This window comes from Physella acuta, unplaced genomic scaffold, assembly GCF_028476545.2.
Source record: "Physella acuta isolate Inbredline_101_S28 unplaced genomic scaffold, ASM2847654v3 ptg000015l, whole genome shotgun sequence".
Classification (NCBI taxonomy): domain Eukaryota; kingdom Metazoa; phylum Mollusca; class Gastropoda; family Physidae; genus Physella; species Physella acuta.
In genome coordinates this window covers 350,995-370,044 of record NW_026731535.1, presented here as the reverse complement: position 1 = coordinate 370,044, position 19,050 = coordinate 350,995, and the positions used below count along the sequence as shown (strand labels likewise).

Sequence of the window (19,050 nt, the reverse complement as noted above, 5' to 3'; positions counted from 1 at the left end):
TTTTTTTTTGCACGATTACAAGACTTTCTCTATACTTCGTATATACGAGAAAGTAAAAAGTACATGTACGTTTTTATAACATTTTAATTTTGCGCATATTGGTTGATTCAAATACGTTATTGCTTTGGCTAGTGCTTGTAGATAAAAGACTAACAACAAAATGTTTAAAATGTGTGAGAATTCAGACAAGTTGAAATAGAAAAATAAATTCGCCAAATGTTTTGACATAATTCTATATTATTGAACGCTGTTTAATTAAATTAGTAAGTTAATCTTAATTCAAATAATTCATTCGATCTTTGGCCATTTTAAGAACCTGCAGTACTTTAGTTTATATTTCGTCAATGTAAATCTTAAACCCGTATTTTTTAACGGGTTCACTAACTAGTCAGGGCCACCGTCACGTGTGCGTCTATTTTTAGCCTCCCCAGTGTTGACAGCTGTAGAGTTCAACCAATGAGAAAAGCAAAACAAACTTCCAACCCACGTTTAATGCTCAGTAAACCACTTTTTCCCTCCCCGTTTTATATCACAGTGGTACAGCAACACCTGCACGGGGATGTAACATTCGTAATTCATTGCTGGGCCTCGTTACGCTTATTTATTTTATGCTACATTCGTCATTCAGCATCGTGGTTCGTGGTTTTTTTTAATTTAATCTATTGAAACGTGTTTTGCTTCATGTCGAATGTAGGAGTGGTGATTGAAAATTTAGATTTTTGACGTTGTGGTAACTTCGTGTTTGTTGGCATTTTGTAAAAAATTTCCCGCTCCACAAAATACATCTGTTAGAGTTTTGATGGTCAGCCATGTTGTGTTCAAAACGAAATATTTTAAACCAGCTCTTATTAATGACGGTTCTCTAACAGTTTTTCATATTTCTTAAACTACCGTGCTAAAAATATCAATTGAATTGTTTCCCCTTTCTTAGTCTCAATGGGATCAGTGTTTCTTCCAGACTTTTTTCTCCGGGGGGGGGGGGGGGGGGCACTTGAAATTTTCGGGGGGGGGGCGGTAGACTTTCTTCGGGGGGGGGGGGGGCGGACACTGTTAAAAGTATATATTTTCTATATATAAATATATAAATTTCATTTCGTTCGGGGGGACGGTAAAAAATTTTCGGGGGGGGGCTAAGCCCCCCCCCCCCCGAAGAGATGCCTGGAAGAAACTCTGAATGGGATATAACCAATAAATAAAATTAATAATTAAAATGAAGTCACACTCGTAGGGGGGAGGGGGGTCCGTAATTTTGTGACGGTGTGTGATGAGTGGGAGGGTAGGGGTTCCGGCTTTTTGTGACTACGTGTGACGGAGGGGAGGGGGGGAGGTAAAAATAGTCCCAAAAAAGCGTGACGTCATTTATGGATGACCCCTTGTACTACTACACAAATCATTGTTAGTCACTTTTTAATACTAAAACTTTAATTAGCCTGTGCGAATGGTTAAGATGAATTCCATCAAACAATTATCGCCACACATCGTTTAACGATTTGTTTCAAACGTCCGAACCAACTAGCATCAACTAAGTGTGACTGTGGCGTCATGTGTGAACGACCCCAGCATCAAAATATAAACATACAGATGTTGGTGGTAGTTCACCCTCCTCCATTGTCGCTAAAATGACAACCATTTCACATGAAGTTACAGCAGCTACCGAATAACCACTCATGTTTGTGTGTTTGTGTATGTGCGTCGCTGATCAGTTGTAATCGACGCTGATAAAAAAAAAATTAGGACTTGAACGTTTTGAGTTTAGATCGCAGGCTCGGGTCTGTGCCTGAGTCCACCCAGCTCTAATGGGTACCTGAATCACATTAGGGATACTAAAGGCGGTTGGGAATAGTGCAGACCACAATATCCCTTAATATGCAGTGGTCGCTGAAACAGGTAGGGGTCGGCGTGGTCGAGTCGGTAAAGCTCATGGTTGCTAAACCGAAAAGTCTCGAGATCGAACCCTCGGGCAGATGAGGCTCGTTAGCTGGGGATAGCCACTCTTCTAGGAGAGACGACTCCAAAATTAAACAACTGCTGCCTTGTAGTTTGTTCTTGGTTGGACAAAGGCTATGGAAGCAAATCCAAAAAGAAAAGCAGGCTGAAATCGGAGTCAATGGCCTATATGGCGCATAACAAGTTGACACGTAACGCTTAATTGTGTTGGAGGCGTGGTCGAGTCGGCAAAAAGCTCATGGTTGATAAATTCGAGTTCAAACCCACTGGCAGATAAATCTCGATCCCCTTCAACACTAATAATTAAGAACGAAGAAGAAGAAGAGCTGAAACAGGTGAACACTACTTCACCTAACCTAAAGGCTGTAATTTTAAAACGGTATCTTTTGTGTTTGCATTGTTTCTGTGTTTGCGTTTTCTTTTGTGCTTGTGTTGTGTTTGTGTTTTGTGTTTATTAAATAAAATTATTTTGACAGTGTAATATTACCTCTCGTTATTAAGAGAAAAATACAAGTGGGTTTCTTTTCTAATATAAAAAAAAATTGTGTTTTTTTAACCCAGTATAAAAAATAATCAGGTCACGGATAATGATTCGTGTGATAATCAGATCAGTGACAACACACATGTAATATTTATAGTCCCTCGTTGAGAATCACTTCCGGTTCACTGAACTATTTCCATCCAGCCGATAAGAATGGAAGCTGGACGGAAGCGGGCTTGTCCTCATTTAGCTCCCAGGCGGGCCATGATTGGATATATACATCCAGCACTGGATAACTATCCAGCACTAAGCCAGTTATGTGTACTGGGTGCAGATGAGATAAAAAGTGTTGTTTGGTTCCACGGAGACAAGTTTCATGTTCCTGTTTGTTAAATAAAACAAACCTTCCACATACATGCAAGATACGCTCTATTTGCTCAGATCAATGCTGTAAGGAGTGTTTTCAGCAGCCAATAAATGCGGTGATGAAATTAGTACCAAATAGAGGCCGATATGTAGAACCATAAAATCAGCACCAGAGGCCGCGATATGAAGAACCATAAAATCAGCACCAGAGGCCGATATGGGGTCGTCCATAAATGACGTCACACTCGTAGGGTGGAGGGGGGGGGGTCCGTAATTTTGTGACGGTGTGTGATGAGGGGGAGGGGGGGGGGTGTTCAGATGGTGTGACGTCACTTTTTTTGCATTATAAAAAAGCATTGTTAGAAAACGAGTTTTAGCCGTCATTTCGCGTTTTAGAAAACGGTTTTAATAAATTATAATAGGAATTGATCAAAATATTCTATGTTGACAGAATTCAGACAAGATTTTGGAAAAACATGGGGTGGTTGTGACGTCATTTCAGGGGGGGTCTGGCTTTTTGTGACGGAGGGGAGGGGAGGAGGTAAAAATCGTCCAAAAAAGCGTGACTTCATTTATGGATGATCCCTATGTAGCACCATAAAATAAGCAGAGACCGACATGTAACACCGTAAAATATGCACCAAACATGTGGCACCATGAGAAACAACTAAAATCATTTTATCATGAACAGCGAATTAGTTGATAGATTTCAATAAGGGTCGTCCAAAAATGACGTAACACTCGTAAGGGGAGGGGGTGGGTCCGTAATTTTGTGACGGTGTGTGATGAGGAGGGGCTGAGGGGGGGGGGGTTCAGATGGTGTGACGTCACACTTTTGCATTATAAAAAAGCTATGAAAGAAAACGAACTTTTATTTCGCGTTTTAGAAAACTGTTTTAATAAATTGTAATAGTAAATTATTTAAATACTATATGGTGACATAGTTCAGACAAGATTTTGGAAAAATATCGATGTTTCAAGAAAAATTCAACTGCAAATTTTGAGGTGGATTGTAGGGGGGTCTGGCTATTTGTGATAATGTGTGACGGGAGGGGGGGGGGAGTAAAAATAGTCAAATAAAGCGTGACGTCATTTATGGATGACCCCTTAGCTAGAATAAATTAAGCGGCAAAATGTATGCAGTGAAAAAAATTCTTAAATTTGCATACAAAATCTTTATAGGTCTATATTTATTTTAGACTCCAATGTTTTGCTTTTTTTTACAATAAATGTTTTAATCATTTTATATCATGCTCATTATAACAAGAATAAGGAGTTTCTGTTTGGGAACCTAAACAATACACGGAAAATTAAGCTTCTAAGTAGTTATATAGAGAAGCTCCCCACTGTGCCTATGATTTTATCGTTGACTTCTCGCTGCTATTAGAAACTACTGCCTTTTTTTAATGATATAATTAAATTAATTTCTTCTTTACGAAATTGATATTTTTATAGTAATTTATAATGTGGATAATTGGTCCCTCATGCAGATTTTTTAAAATCATACTTCACTATTCTGAGAGAGAAAAAATAAAGGCACATTTTTTTTCGTATTTTCAGTAGAAGGAAAACCATTTCTACATGTATATTTAATAACCTGACAATTTTCCGTCGTTGTTTTTAATTAATTGATTACAAATTATATAATACATGACAACGTGTACGAAATTAGCATTAGTCAAAGAGAGACAACTCAATTATTGACCTTTTTTTAAACAACTGATTATTACCTTCCTTTAATCTTGTTACAAAAGACGAGAGAAGATCAGATTGTTACAGTATGTTGTTTACAACAATTATCTTTATTGTCCTGGATATAAAAATGATGTTACACTGTTTTTGGCATTTAGTTAGACTTCTCATCTCATTTGTAACAATAAAGCACGTAATGGCATTCATATGCAACGACAACGAACTGCAAATTTACAAGATCAGGAATAGAACTACTTGAATAGGCATATTTATCGATAAGATAAGCCATACCCAAAACATACGTGAAGCTGTCATGATCATAATTCAACCCTAAGCCTAAATGCATACCCTAACTAAACCTAGCCGTTACCTAAACTAAAATAAGCTACTGTAATTATTAATTAAATTAAAAACGATCTGCTCCTGTTAAAGTTAAACAACTTAAGAACAACAAAATGTGGCCTTATCCACTCCCACAACTCCACCTTATACATTCACAATAATGTAATTTTGCATGCTTTAACATAAAGTTCATAAAGCCTGATATTCTAAATGTGGAACGACCTTGTTCACTTAGTGTTTTGTAGTTAGGCCTATGCTACTTAGGCAAAAAGATATCGTAGGCAAAAAAATATCGCTAAACTCTATCCAAGGGAGATAACAACCAAATTGCTTTTCATTCTGTACTGAAAACATGGCTGCATCAAGTAAAATTTTTCGCAGTGTTTATAGCACAATTCGCTGTAAAAAGCATCTAAATATTTCTAATTTTAGGAATGCCTCAAATGAGATGTTATATATTGTCAACGGACGATGCATGTCAACAGATGCACGGTAAAAAATAGTCTTGAGATAGATTTTACATAGGCCTGCTTCGAGAACTTAAGAAGTGCTGATCTACAAAATTCAAAGATCTTCTTTATGACTTTAGTTAGGTCAGGCCAACTCAGTTAGTGAGTTACTGACTCAAGATCTAGATCTCTAGATCTAGATATCTAGATCTAGGTACTTTAGGCCCTAAGTTTAACTTAAAATCTTAAAGTAGTTAAAAGATATCAAGATTCTAAAAGCCCCAATAAATAATTTAGGCCTGCCTAATTAGTAGGCCTAATAAATTAATAATAATTAAATTAATTATGAAAAATAAAAGAATAAAATAAAAAATTGATTTAACTTTAGCTTTAGGCCACAAGTTTAAATTTATTAAAGTAATAGATCTACTAGATCTAGATCTAATAGTAATGCTAATACTACTATTCTTCAGACTAAGCAAAGCAACAAGACTTAACACTTAAGTAAAAAATTAAACATAGAATAAGAAAATTAAATTAAGATAGGCCTAGGCCTAGTATTAAGTATAAAGTATAAAATAAATAGAGTCTAGATTCTAGATCTAGACAGCCGCAATTAAGTTTATTAAGAACTTTCTAGAGTTAGAGCCAGAGAGTCAAGAGTTAAATTTTTTTAACTTTGGAGTTTTGGCTCAGATTCTCAGATCAAGAATCTTAATTAATCTTAATCTTTATTAATAAGATAGTCCAGTCCCATTATACTTAGAGCCTGGAATCTGCACAATGGGAAAAGCTGTAGGTCTAAGCTATCCAGCCTATACACCTGTATGCCTAATCAATCAGATATTTTTCAAACAGAAAGAATGAACAACATGAGTATGATTTGGTCATTGTCGGAGGTGGGATTGTTGGTACAGCCACAGCGCAAGAGTTGTCAGCTAGACATCCACAACTCAAGTTGGCCATTTTGGAAAAAGAAAATGATTTAGGTTTGTATTAGATGAACAGTTACTGCAGTAGATTTGTCCTGGTATCTTTTATTTTACATGCCATAAACAAACAAAACAATTTTAACACTGTAATAGCCTATTTACTGCTCTATTATATTGAAATATTTCATGTTCAATTAGTGCGCAATTGTTTTTAGTCATGCAACTCTGTTGTATTTAAAAAAATTGAATACTGAAGAAAAAAAATCATGGATCGCTACTTAAATTCTTGTAAAGGTATTCAATACATGATTTAGTGACACACATTTATCTTTTTAGTTATTTGAATAATAGTTCCCTATTATATATTTAAAGAAAATCATTAATTTTCTTCTTTTTAGTGTATTACTACATAAAAGATTGTTATTAAAATGTTTTGTATGCATTTTTTTTTATTAATAATCACATTTTCCAAAAGGTTTTATTTTGTTCATAACTGGAACCTTAAATTTACTCTCAAAATTTTAACTTTCCAATTTCCATTCTCAGCTGCTCATCAAAGTGGCCATAACAGTGGTGTCATACACGCTGGTATCTACTATGTCCCTGGAACATTGAAAGCAAAGTTATGTGTAAAAGGCATGGAAATGGCATATAAATATTGTGATAAGCATCAAATTCCTTACAAAAAATGTGGCAAAGTAAGATTATGCAAACAAATCTTTAATGAAGTTATCAAATTACACATTTTATTAATTAATTCAATATGTATAAAAATATCAATATTCAAAATTGTCTAAAAAAATGTAAGTAAGGTTAGCAGATATTTAGCTAGTTGATATTTTTCTAATAAATTGTTTGTTTCAATGTCTTGTAGTTGATAGTTGCCACAGATCCTAGTGAGTTACCCAGGTTGGATGTTCTAATGGAGAGAGGGCTGAAGAATGGTGTGAAGGATATTAAAATGATTGGACCAGAGCAGATCAAGGAGATAGAACCCAACTGTGTGGTACAGACATTGTTTCTACATTCACAAAAACAATTTCTTTTTTATTTTTAAGGACTTATAGATTGATAACTAGCAACCTAAAAATACTTCTAAATTCACAAAACATTTTTATACAAACAGTAATGTCCTTCAACTTCTAAAGTCACAAAACAATTTATTTAACTTTAAATATCATGGATTGATATTTACAAGTTCATTAAAATTCATGAAACAACTTTATTTTTTATTTTAAGAAGATATGGATTAATAATTACAATGCAGGATGGAATGTTATAAATTATGAAAATTGATTACACTTTACAATACTTTAAACCTATTAGCACATCAGGTTTTATGAAAAAAAATTTAATTTAATGTAATTTTTTAACTTTGCCGATATTAAATGTAAATACAAATATGACTAATTAGTAACACCTATAAAATAGATTAAGCTTTAATGTTTTTCAAAATATTTCACTATTGCTTCTGCAGGGTCTCAAAGCTATTCATTCACCTCACACTGGCATTGTGGATTGGGGCCTTGTGACCAAGTATTATGGAAAAGAGTTTGAGAAACGTGGTGGAAAAATCTATAAAAACTTTGAGGTGACCAAGTTTTTAAATAAACAGGAGAGTAAAGAGGGAAGCAGCACAGGCCTGACACACAGTGTGGAAATACACGGCAATGGCCCTCAGGTATTGGTTTTACTCTGTTCAGTTGGTGATGATTAGGATTAACTGCTTTAGTACCCTTTTGAAATTATGTTCACTATTTAGATGAGGTTATGTTCACCTTTTTTTATTACCTTTGTACATGTTGTTAGCACTATGCCTAGTTTCCTTTACTTCCACCCAACTTTTATCACGTACTCCTCAAAGCTGGATTGACTTAAGAGATGTCTTACTGACTCTAGCCCATGAATCAAACTCAAAAATTTTGTGTTAGCAGTAATGTGCTCTGCCACTTAATCATACTACCATATTACATGTTCTAAATTGTTCTTATTTAAGCCTGTAAAGGGATGGAAGCGAGTGTAAAAATACTATTTCTTCCATATTACAACATTTTTATTTCCTAGAAACCAGTGGTGACCTGTCGCTATGTCGTGACCTGTGGGGGCTTGCATTCAGACAGACTGGCGGAGAAGTCCGGGTGCAATCCGGAGCCTAGAATTGTGCCTTTCAGGGGAGAGTACCTCTTGTTAGCTCCAGAAAAGTGCAACATGGTCAACGGAAATATTTATCCTGTAAGCTATTGTAAAATATCCTGACAACTAAAATATTTAAGAATTAAACCTTAAAATATAGTAGACACCATTTTAAGGAATAGATAACAAATCAATGAGCATTTAATAACATCAAATTAACAGTGTTTTCTCTTAATATAATACACAATGTCAAGACTTTAAGTTCACAGATTTCTTGTTCAGAAAATAAAATAAGCAGAGTTTCTTCCAGGCATCTCTTCGGACTTACCCCCCCCCCCCCCCCCCCGAATGAAATTAAATTTGTATAATTTATATAGAAAATATATACTTTTAACAGTGTCCACCCCCCCCCCCCCCCCCCCCGGAGAAAAAAGTCTGGAAGAAACACTGAAAATAAGTGTTTCAGAAGTAACATATTGAGACAGGCTTTAAGTATACGTGTTTATAAAGTAATTCAGTCGCAATAACACAATCTGATATTGAGAAACGGTTAAATATGTTTTAGAACATGAAACTTTTGTGTTTGTGAACAGGTACCAGATCCACGTTTCCCATTCTTAGGAGTCCACTTTACACCACGTATGGATGGCAGTGTCTGGTTAGGACCTAATGCAGTTTTAGCTTTTAAAAGGGAAGGTTACGGATATACACAGTTCAGCTTATCAGATTTTACTGATGCTGTCAGCTTTAGGTAAGGTTGGCTGTTTGAAGTTTTAAAATACTGATTGTAATTATAGGAAAAGACAAGTTTTTTGGAGAAAATATTTCACAGATGAGTATTGTAAGTCACCTTTTAGATCTGATGGTCATTGAAGCAGAATGAGCGAGAGTTCAGGTGTCTCTTTGTACTTGGTGGTTGAAAGAATAGTGAAAATAAAAAGTAAAGCCCCCACCCCCTTTCAAGCCTAACTATTCACTGAGAAGATGAAGATTGTATGTTTCCTGTTCCATAACCTCGCTATATGAAGAGATTGTGAAGTCAACAGTATGCCAAGGCATCTGTACTTTCCCTAATTTGAGGTACCCTTCAGCAGGGATGTGACTTTTCCGAATTTTAGCGGAAATCCGATTTTTCCGTTTCAGTTGCGTTTTTTTTCCTCCGCTGATTTTATTTTCGCCGAATTTTTCCGTCGACTTTCAATTTTTGTTGATTTTTTACGAAGTTTTAAAAATTAGGAAAAAAAAAACGGAAATGTCTTCTACGGAAAGGGCCGACATGCTCATTCCACTTATTCGTATTTAAATTTAAATCGACAACTACTGTACTTAGGTCAAACGGACACTCGAATATGCACATTTCTTTTCGATTGGTCGATTGCGCTAGGTATGACGGTGCTTGATCAAGATTAAATGTAGATTAAGATTCGGAATTTCGGCAGACTTACGAATTTTTCAAAGCACAATTTTTTAGTCCAAATTTTCCGCTGATATTTTTAGTTAACTATTTATCAAAAACACGGGAAAAGGTAATCTAAAATAATGCAGTTATTCAAATGAAACTTACATCTCTTAAGCCTGGTAATCTAGCTATCGATATCGCCTAATTTACCTATCGGTATTTTAACCCGCCTAAATCTAGAGTTACTCTCTGATTCTATTTTATTTCGCAATCTCAATTTAATATGGAAATCCTTGCTAAAATTGACTATGAGGACTAGACTAACCCTCCCCACCTCGTACTAACGGTGGCTCTTGTGACCTCACCTTGACCCCAAGTACGTGTTCGGTACTGCTTGTGGGGGAAAAAAATGACGTCACAGTCAATTTCAAATAGCTGTTCCTGCAATACGTATGCTTCGTAGGCCTACAGATTTAAAAAAAAAAATACTAAACTCAACGTGACTACGATCGTGTCTTGTTTGTGGAAGAAAAAATACGTTCAGAGGTCTTCCATAAATAACGTCACACTCGTAAGATAGTGTAACGTCATATTTTTGCATTAAAAAAAGTAATGTTAGAAAGAACTGCATTTTAGCCGCTATTACGAGTTTTAGAAAACTGTTGTAAAACATAGAAATTGAATAAGATACCCTATGTTGGTCGACCTCAGTCAATATTTTAGAAAAAAATCGATGTTTTAAAAAAAATTCAAATTCAATTCGAAGGGGGGGGGGGGGGGGGGCTGAGGTGTGATGTCATTATAGGGGGGGTCTGGATTTTGTAGGACAGAGGGGAGGTAAATATCGTCAAAAAAATGTGGATGACCCCTAACAATTTACAGCTATTCCAAAAAAACATAAATATCGATGTGGCTTGGCTATCAAAATGATTTACTTTCGTTCACACGTCAGACCCTTTCTAATTTTAGCTAACCTGGTCCAGTCATTTTTCCATCACATGAACCTAAAACTTTCAAATTGTAACTAATCTTAATCTAGGCTCTTTACAGTTAAAGACAAACAAATATTTTTACCAATCCAATCTTTAAAAGAATATAGGGTATTAGGCCCCCTATTTAAAATTGAAAACAGGAGTACATCTAGAATCTACACCAGATTAGTAGGCCTACAGTTTAAATTAGCTTAATGGTAAAATAAAACTTAATAGCTACTTTTGGTACATTGTAATTTTTAAAAAGTTGTTTATTAGGTAAACATTAAATTGCAATTAGACAAGACTTTCAATGTTATTTTAGAGTAACATTAACTTCTTGTATTTAGAATATTAACTTCATAAAACAATTTATTAGTACAGTAACAGTATGAAGCTGCGTAACCGCGATAAAAAGTAGATAAAGCATATTGAGTTATTATCCGAAAAAAATTTCCTAATTTTTTTTCCTGGTCTGGTCACATCCCTGCTTCAGAGCTGTATGGGTTATGGGGTGGCCTTCAGACTCAGGTCTGGATGGAGATAGCAACTTTTGTGTAGGCAGTTGTAGCTCTATCACCCGACCATGCCGTCCCATATAAAGGATCAGTGTGGTCAGTGATATGCCCACTTTTAATCATGCTCTATACCTCCCAACAGTACTTATCACCTGATGACCATAAATTTGTTTAAGATTGTGAAATAATTGTTTTTGTGTGAATTCTATTTTTAAAAATAACATCATTTAATTGAGCTAAGTTTCAAATTTTAGGCAGTGGGGGGACTTTGCAGCGGAATTGGTGCGTAATATTAGACAATTGAAGTCTATTTTATGGCTGCTTTATTTATTTTTCCAGGCCACTTGCTCACTCTATCCACCTCTACTTTTAGGAATATTAACCTTTGCTCTTTATATTCTGAGTTTTTTAAATTGTTTAGGTTAAGTCTATCATTTTCTGAAACATTTCTGAGATAAGTCTTAGTTTATGAGTTTTATATGAATTCATTTTCAGAGGGCTTAGAAAGTTGGCAATGAAACATTTAAGTTATGGTATTCAAGAAATGTACAAGGGTATCTATATCAGAGCTCAAGTGAAACAATTACAGAAGTTTGTACCTTCACTTAGACCACAAGATGTTAGTAGGTGTGTATTGAAACTGAATTAGATGTTATTATTCACTAAAATACAACAAGTAGTTCTGGGTACCAGAGGTTGGTATTTATATGTTCTGGTAGAGCTTATTGGTAAATAATTATTTAGGTTGTCTCACATAAAATGTAAGGAATTCATTTTTTGTTAGGTAAAAATGTAGGTTTGATGCATTAAATAGTTGCTCATAACTATAAACTAGAATTTTTCACACTTCTTTTACATAGGTTTTTATGAGTGTCAATTTAAAAATAATTTAGGTTATTTTTAAACCAGGCATTAATAAGGAAAATCCCAAGTCTATAAATAGAAAAATAGCTGATTTATTCTATACAGGGGACCAGCTGGCGTGAGAGCCCAGGCATTGGACCGTGACGGCAAGTTGGTGGATGACTTTGTGTTTGACAGCGGATCAGGTGACTTGGGCAGTCGAGTTTTACATGTCAGGAATGCTCCATCCCCGGCTGCAACATCCTCGCTGGCCATAGCAGAGATGGTGGCAGACAGAGTGGAGGAGCAGTTTAAACTGTAAAGATGGGGGCTAACAGGATCTGCAGCAGTTTAAGCCTTAAAGATGGTGGATAACAGGGTTTGCAGCAGTATTAAACTGTAAAGCATTTGGATTTAAAAGAGAAGTCTTTCAGGGTATTACTTTAACAGAATTATATATATTTACCATACTGCTGTTGTTTTATAAAATTTATATGAAAAAATTGTTTTGGGTTGTAAATGTATAGGCACTAGATAGCATTCTAATTAATTGTAAAAATAAGAAATTTATTTAGGATTTTTTTTATTGCTCATTAACATACTAAAGTTTCAACAAATAAAGAAAACAATGCTATCATTTTATAGTATATATTTTTTAAATTTGTTCACTTTTTATAATATATATATAGATGAAGCTCCATCTTTTTAAAAATTTAAATAATCTTCAAGAAGATATTACTTTGAGCACCTTAGTTTTAATGGGTTTATTATCTTTTTAAAATTTTTTGCTGTGTATTTTATTTAATGTATGGGCTGTTCACTTGGCTTTGGATGCAACATTTTATAGCTTTGCCATTTATGTTTGATATGATAGAAACATTTTCTATTGATCCAACAACTGACTTTGTTATATGTATGTCTATTTTGTTTTCACAATAACAATGTTATTTTTATTGCTTTCAAAAGGCTGTTATATATCAATTTACTGTATGCAATTGTTATCCAGCATAATATCTGTTATCTTGTAAGTTATTTCAAAGTTTTGCACCATTTTGTAATACTAAACAGGTTTTCTTATTCTTATATTTTTAATGAATTTGGTTTTTATTATATGTGATGAACCCAGTTTTTCTTCATGTGAACTTAAAAGACTATAGATCTAGATTGGACTTGCACTTAGTTTGCTTAATTTATGTATGGACGTAGACTTACATAGAACTTGCAAGTCCTCTCCCACTTGTTTGTATGAAAACTCCGAGTGGTAGTTTAGATCTGACAACTTCCCTCCACTGGGATTGTGTCATTTTATTTCACAAGCTGTAATTCAGTAATAGAACATTACTCATGGTGTTACTGATTTTAAATGTTGAGGAGTTGAAATATGGCGACTTGGTTGTGTTGGTAAATTTCTTACAAATCATCTTTTCAAAGATGAGTTTTTGCTCAAATACTTTTCTAAGTTAGACTACTTATATGAGTTATACTTACTGCCGCATATTTATTAGTTATATAAATTTGTGTAGGCTACAGCTGATCTATTTTTTTTAATGCACTGCCTGGTTTACAAATTTAACTTAATTTATTCACTTTTTTTATTTGTATGATCAGCAGTGAGTTGCTAAATGGATGGGGAAAAATGTATTCAAATTTAAAATTATTTTGGCTATTTGATAAATTTTTTTATTTATTGCAATTAAACAGAGGGGAATAAAAGTCATCTAACACACAGCTGGTTTTGTTTGTGAAGCATAAATTACCGGTGTAAAAAAAAAATAAGGTGTGTGTAAATTTAAATTTTATTGAATACAACAATACAGGCTTCGGTCTCTCCAAGTTTAACATCGTGAGTAGACAGTACAGTCAAAGGCAACAACTGATGGTTAACTTCTTGAGCTTGGTCAATGGCTTCTAAATTATCTTGGTTAAACTTCTCAGAGAGTGGTAACTTCAGTAGCAACATTTTTTTTATGTCTCGACTTACTAAAAGCACACACCTTCCTCCTTGTCTCAATACCCTAAATAAGAAATTTTTTAAAATGTAAAATCCGTGCCTTAATCCATCTTCTGTAATTCTTAACTTTTTTAAAAAGGCTTATTTATCCCAGAATAGAAAACAAATAGTCAAAATTATATTTCAAGATTACCTGCAAACTTCTCCAAGAAACTGCATGTAGAAAGATTCTGTGTTAATTGTCAACAAATACTTTAGGTTAAAAGGTGCATCACAGATGACAATGTCTATGCAATTATCTCTGAAAGGCATTGCTGAAACATGCAGTGTTAAACATTACAACTTGACAATGTATTATGTAGATATCAAAGTTTTTTAATACTCAACATTGATCAGAATTTCTAAAATTTCGAACAAGCTATCACTATCTTAAATTATAAAACAGTATTTTATTGCATGCTTAGTTGTTAAAGTAAATTTTCAGAAACTCTTTATCTTTTGTAATAAAAGATCTATGTCAGAAACATTTTTTTCAAACAAATTACTAGAAAAAATCTTTTCAAAGCTTACTCAGTGTACTTGATATATTCTAAGCATCTTAAAAATGTGTACCATACTTTATAAAAGCTTACTTAGACTGTCAGCCATCAATATGGAGATATTATGTTCCTTTTTACACAAGTGTAAATTCTGAGTGGCCACTTGAAGCTGAGATAGATCAGTATCACCTCCTATGTAGCTTGCTTCCTTAGTGTAAAAATAGTTCAACATTATAATCCAAATAAGTCAAATATCAAAATACAGCTGTTTTTTTTTCCACAACAAATACCAAACTCACCTGGAATTCTAAGCCAGATTCTAATAAAATGGTTGCTCTTCCACACATAGGATCTAGTACTATATCACCAAGCTAGGGTAAAAGCAAATGTTTTAGCTCAGATAAATAAATGATTATACAAAACATTTTTTTTGAAAGAAAAATACGAAACAAAACATGGCAGAGGATTTTTACCTGTACATGAGCCAGATGATACATGATCCATGCTACTGGTGCTCTCAGTCCTGAAGCCACAATATAATCTCTTTTAGACAATGGGTATCTATTTGATGTAATGTAATGTGACATCTTGCATCATTTAAGTTAACATAGTTGTTAATTTTTTTAAACAACAGAGTTCAAGATAAAACATGTCAGTAAAGCTGAATAAAAAAATTATTCACTTGCTTTAAGCTAGCTGACCATTACAATATACAAATGAACTAATGCTTATGACTAGATTTACCTGGACATGGGGATACCTGCTGTAACATAACCATCACTTATATGCACACTAACCTAAAAACAGAAATGTTTCCATTAAGTACATAAATCCTTTATTCTAATTAAATCAGGGATACTATTGAAATTACCACAAGCCTGTTTATAAAATCATTTAACTTAACTGGAGCATTGACAAGTTAATTCCATAAATAATAATCAAACCTCCAATAATTAAAAACAAACAACAGTTAATAAGAGTCTTAATCTACAAAATGATTCAGTTTTTCTTTTATTCTTTTAACAATGAGCCAATAGAGCTTGTTTAAATTTAAACCAATGTAAGTGTAAGGATAAAAAAAAAAAGTTTACAAAAAAAATTATTTTAATATTAAAAAGACAGCAGCTAAAATGAAATATGAGAAACCGCAATATGGTTTATGGTTGTCTAAAAGTAAAAGAAACCTCAATATCAGGGTGTCTGAGATTAACCCTCCATCCAGTCACTCTTGCCACTCGCCACCCTATGTCTTTAGAAAGTTTCTGAAATAAATGGCATAACTGTTTTATTTTTAAAATCATAAATTTTCATTCATCCCTATTAAAAAAAAATAGTTTTACAGCTTGTAAATAGAAGCAAATAAACATGTTTACCTGTGTATTTAACCATCTGCTGACTTTCCCAGAACATTTAACACAAACACGAAATGTTAAGAAACCTGGCTTGTCATCAGAACTATGTGGTACTGGGTTAGTAACCAGCTTCTCACTGCATGCTGAAGAGTTCTTATTTTCTGCTCCGGTGTTGACTTCTGTGACCAGGTTTTTAGAAAATGTTGGATTTGACTGTATCATTTTTTCAGCTCTTGTTTGAATGTCCAACCCACTGTCTGAACATTCACCGGATTGTTGTATTACATCATTTTCTAAACATACTTTTTTATTTGGTGGTTCCTTCACGCTATTACTTTCCATATTTGATACATTCTGTTCTGAACAGATCTGTTTATCTGAATGCAAATGACCTTTTCTCTCTAGAAGATTTCCCTCATTTTTATCTAACTGTGCTTTGTTTGAATGAAAACTGTCAACTGCAAACAAACTGTTTGGAACATGAAGGGCTTGTAGCTGGTTTAAAGCCAAATGAATAGCAGAAAAATTGTCTGGCCTTGAAAACTCACTCATTAATTTGTCCAGGAACACTTTTTTATCTGGAAAAAAAAGATTTAAAACTAATCCAAAAGAAAATGACAAATGATTTTACTTACTAAAAAAAATGTAAATGTTTCAATTACTGTTATTGAGTTAGGCCTACATTTTTAAAGAGGAGTGATTCCTAACATTTTTTATCGGACTTTTAAAGTATAAAAAAGTATTCTCCCCTGAAAAATCATGCAACATAATTCATAAAAAATAAAACATTAACATTAAAGATGCTGTACTAGGCCTCCTGTGCAGGACAGTAGGCTACACAATTGTTACTTTTACAAAGTGCTAAATGTAATAAAAACTTCAAATCCTAAGCCACATAAAATGTTTCCATATTATTACATTTTATTATTTTGTATACAAATGAAATATTTCCTTAAACAAATGAAAATTGTATTAAAAAATTTTTTTTTACGTTTCTTACTTTGGATAAAATTAGAATTGTCGTAGTCTGTAATGGCTATGAAAGCTCTTTCAATGGACTTCAGGGATAAGATCTTTTCTAAATCTAATTTCTTGTATGGGATCCGAACAAACACTTTGCCATCTCGTCGATGTGTCTAAAACAAAACAAAAAGATATTCAAAATGTGAAATATTGTGCTGCTTCTACTAAACAGTATTAATTGTGGACAAAACTATTTGAAACAGAGGTTTTATACTTAATGGGATGATGGGTTCTCAGATCATTACAGGAGTGGAGTCAACAGCAACAATTTAAGTTTAATATTTTTTATCCGTTTATCCACAATAGCACACCGGTGTCGCAACATCTAGCGTCTTATTACAAACATTTACATGTTATTTTTCCCACACGTACTTCCAGTCATTCCCTTACAGCTCACACCACAACATGAGCATTAACTCAATTACTTGGGTACAAGCTGTTTTCTTTTGAATTTCCATTTCAGCAAAGGCCTCTGTTCCTCTACCTGCAGTGATGTATATCCTTACAAAATTCTCCAGCCTTTCCATATTTTTAACTTTTAGACCTAAAAGAGATTAAAATAAAATGCAGATAATATAGGCCTCCAAAATCTTGAATAATTATAATTGGATAGAAAAATATAGTCTTACAGTATATACACAGTTCTGGCTAGATGTAGTAGTCTGTAATACGAGCCGACCTGTGGGTCGTCCATAAATGACGTCACACTTGTAGGGAGTCCGTAATTTTGTGACGGTGTGTGATGAAGGGGAGGGGGGGTTAAGAGGTTGTGACGTCACACTTTTGCATTATAAAAAAGCAATGTTAGAAAAGGAATTTTAGCCGTTATTTTGTGCTTTAGAATGCTGTTTTAATAAATTGTAATAGGAATTGATTAAAATATATGTTGACAGAGTTCAGACAAGGTTTTTGGAAAAATATCGTATTTTAAGAAAAATTCAACTGCCATTTTGAGGGGGGGGGGGGGTTGTAGGCTGAGGTATGACGTCATTATAGAGGGGGGTCAGGGGCATTTGTGACAATGTGTGATGAAGGGGGAGGGGGTGGGGGTAAAAATTGTCCAAAAAAGTGTGACATCATTTATGGACGACCCCCTGCTGAGTAGCATTCTCCGCTATTTAGTTGTTTTATTTTCTACTTTTCAGTAATTCATAATTTGTGAATACAACACTATCTCCCTTTCCACCCCCCCCCCCCCCCCCCCCAACCCCAGTGAAAGCAGCTGTCCGTGATGACAGTTTACAGATGACAATGAAAAGATCAAGCAGAACTTTTTACCTCCCCTTAGTTTCAATTTGTTTAAAAACTAAATTATCTGCCCCTAGTATATGAGCCCAGATAGCATTGCACATTGCTTAATCCTTCTCTAGGATTGTTAAGGCACAATGCAAAAAAAAAACAACAGAATAGCGACTAGGAACAGGCTGGGCATAGGCCATTAACATTCACATTTTATTAATTAGGCCAATATGAATAATCTCAGTCTGAGTATATCATTATTATTCATGGATTAGGCCCTATCTGTAGAATGTTAGTATTACTAATGAGCATAGGCCATTAACATTCACATTTTATTAATTAGGCCAATATGAATAATCTCAGTCTGAGTATATCATTATTATTCATGGATTATCTGTAGAATGTTAGTATTACTAGACTTTAACTAGATGTAGATTCTAGTAACTATTAAAATAAGCAAATAGAATAATGGCATAATAGAACAATAGATTGAATAGATTCAATAGAGAAATAAAAGACTAAAATAATAGGATTTACTGATTTAGGCCTAAAATCTAGATCTAGATTTAGCTAGATCTACTAGAAAAAAAGAATCTATCTAGATCTAGATCTAGATACTTAATAAAAAAAATTTTGATCTAATGGTTTATATTGATTTTTAAATTGTATAGGCTTATACACCCTCTAGATCTAGACTAGATCTAGATCTAATCTAGTCTAGAATTCTAGATCCATAGGTCTTTTAGACTTTTACTTCTCGGCTAAAACTAAATGAATATCCTAATTTTTATATATTGGTAGGTTAAGCTAGAATAAGAATTTTATTTTATGACTACGAATCCACAAGTGTTTTATTGGATTCGATTTCCCGAT

General features: G+C 33.9%; 2 protein-coding genes across 3 annotated transcripts; one reads left to right on the top strand and one right to left on the bottom strand.

The window, feature by feature from the left end:
• Positions 1-5,170: 5,170 nt before the first annotated feature.
• On the top strand, positions 5,171-13,812 carry LOC131936651 (L-2-hydroxyglutarate dehydrogenase, mitochondrial). Its single transcript, XM_059293697.1, has 9 exons — positions 5,171-5,320; positions 6,136-6,266; positions 6,756-6,907; positions 7,084-7,215; positions 7,687-7,890; positions 8,274-8,441; positions 8,936-9,093; positions 11,726-11,857; positions 12,200-13,812. The coding sequence occupies exons 1-9, from the start codon at positions 5,181-5,183 to the stop codon at positions 12,393-12,395; spliced, it is 1,413 nt and encodes a 470-aa protein (XP_059149680.1). The 5' UTR covers positions 5,171-5,180; the 3' UTR covers positions 12,396-13,812.
• A 49-nt stretch (positions 13,813-13,861) lies between these two features.
• On the bottom strand, positions 13,862-19,012 carry LOC131936617 (THUMP domain-containing protein 2). 2 transcript variants are annotated; one of them, XM_059293691.1, is made up of 11 exons: positions 18,932-19,012; positions 17,364-17,482; positions 16,916-17,051; positions 15,937-16,493; positions 15,748-15,825; positions 15,308-15,360; positions 15,037-15,124; positions 14,863-14,934; positions 14,657-14,771; positions 14,218-14,338; positions 13,862-14,088 (listed from the first exon to the last, which is right to left on the bottom strand). In XM_059293691.1, exons 2-11 carry the CDS (start codon positions 17,463-17,465, stop codon positions 13,863-13,865), a joined length of 1,548 nt encoding a protein of 515 aa, XP_059149674.1. In that variant the 5' UTR covers positions 17,466-17,482; positions 18,932-19,012; the 3' UTR covers position 13,862. The 2 variants fall into 2 exon arrangements, with proteins under 2 accessions (XP_059149674.1, XP_059149665.1); XM_059293682.1 differs by lacking the exon at positions 18,932-19,012 and adding an exon at positions 18,859-18,871 and having other exon boundaries at positions 14,657-14,786.
• Positions 19,013-19,050: the final 38 nt, after the last annotated feature.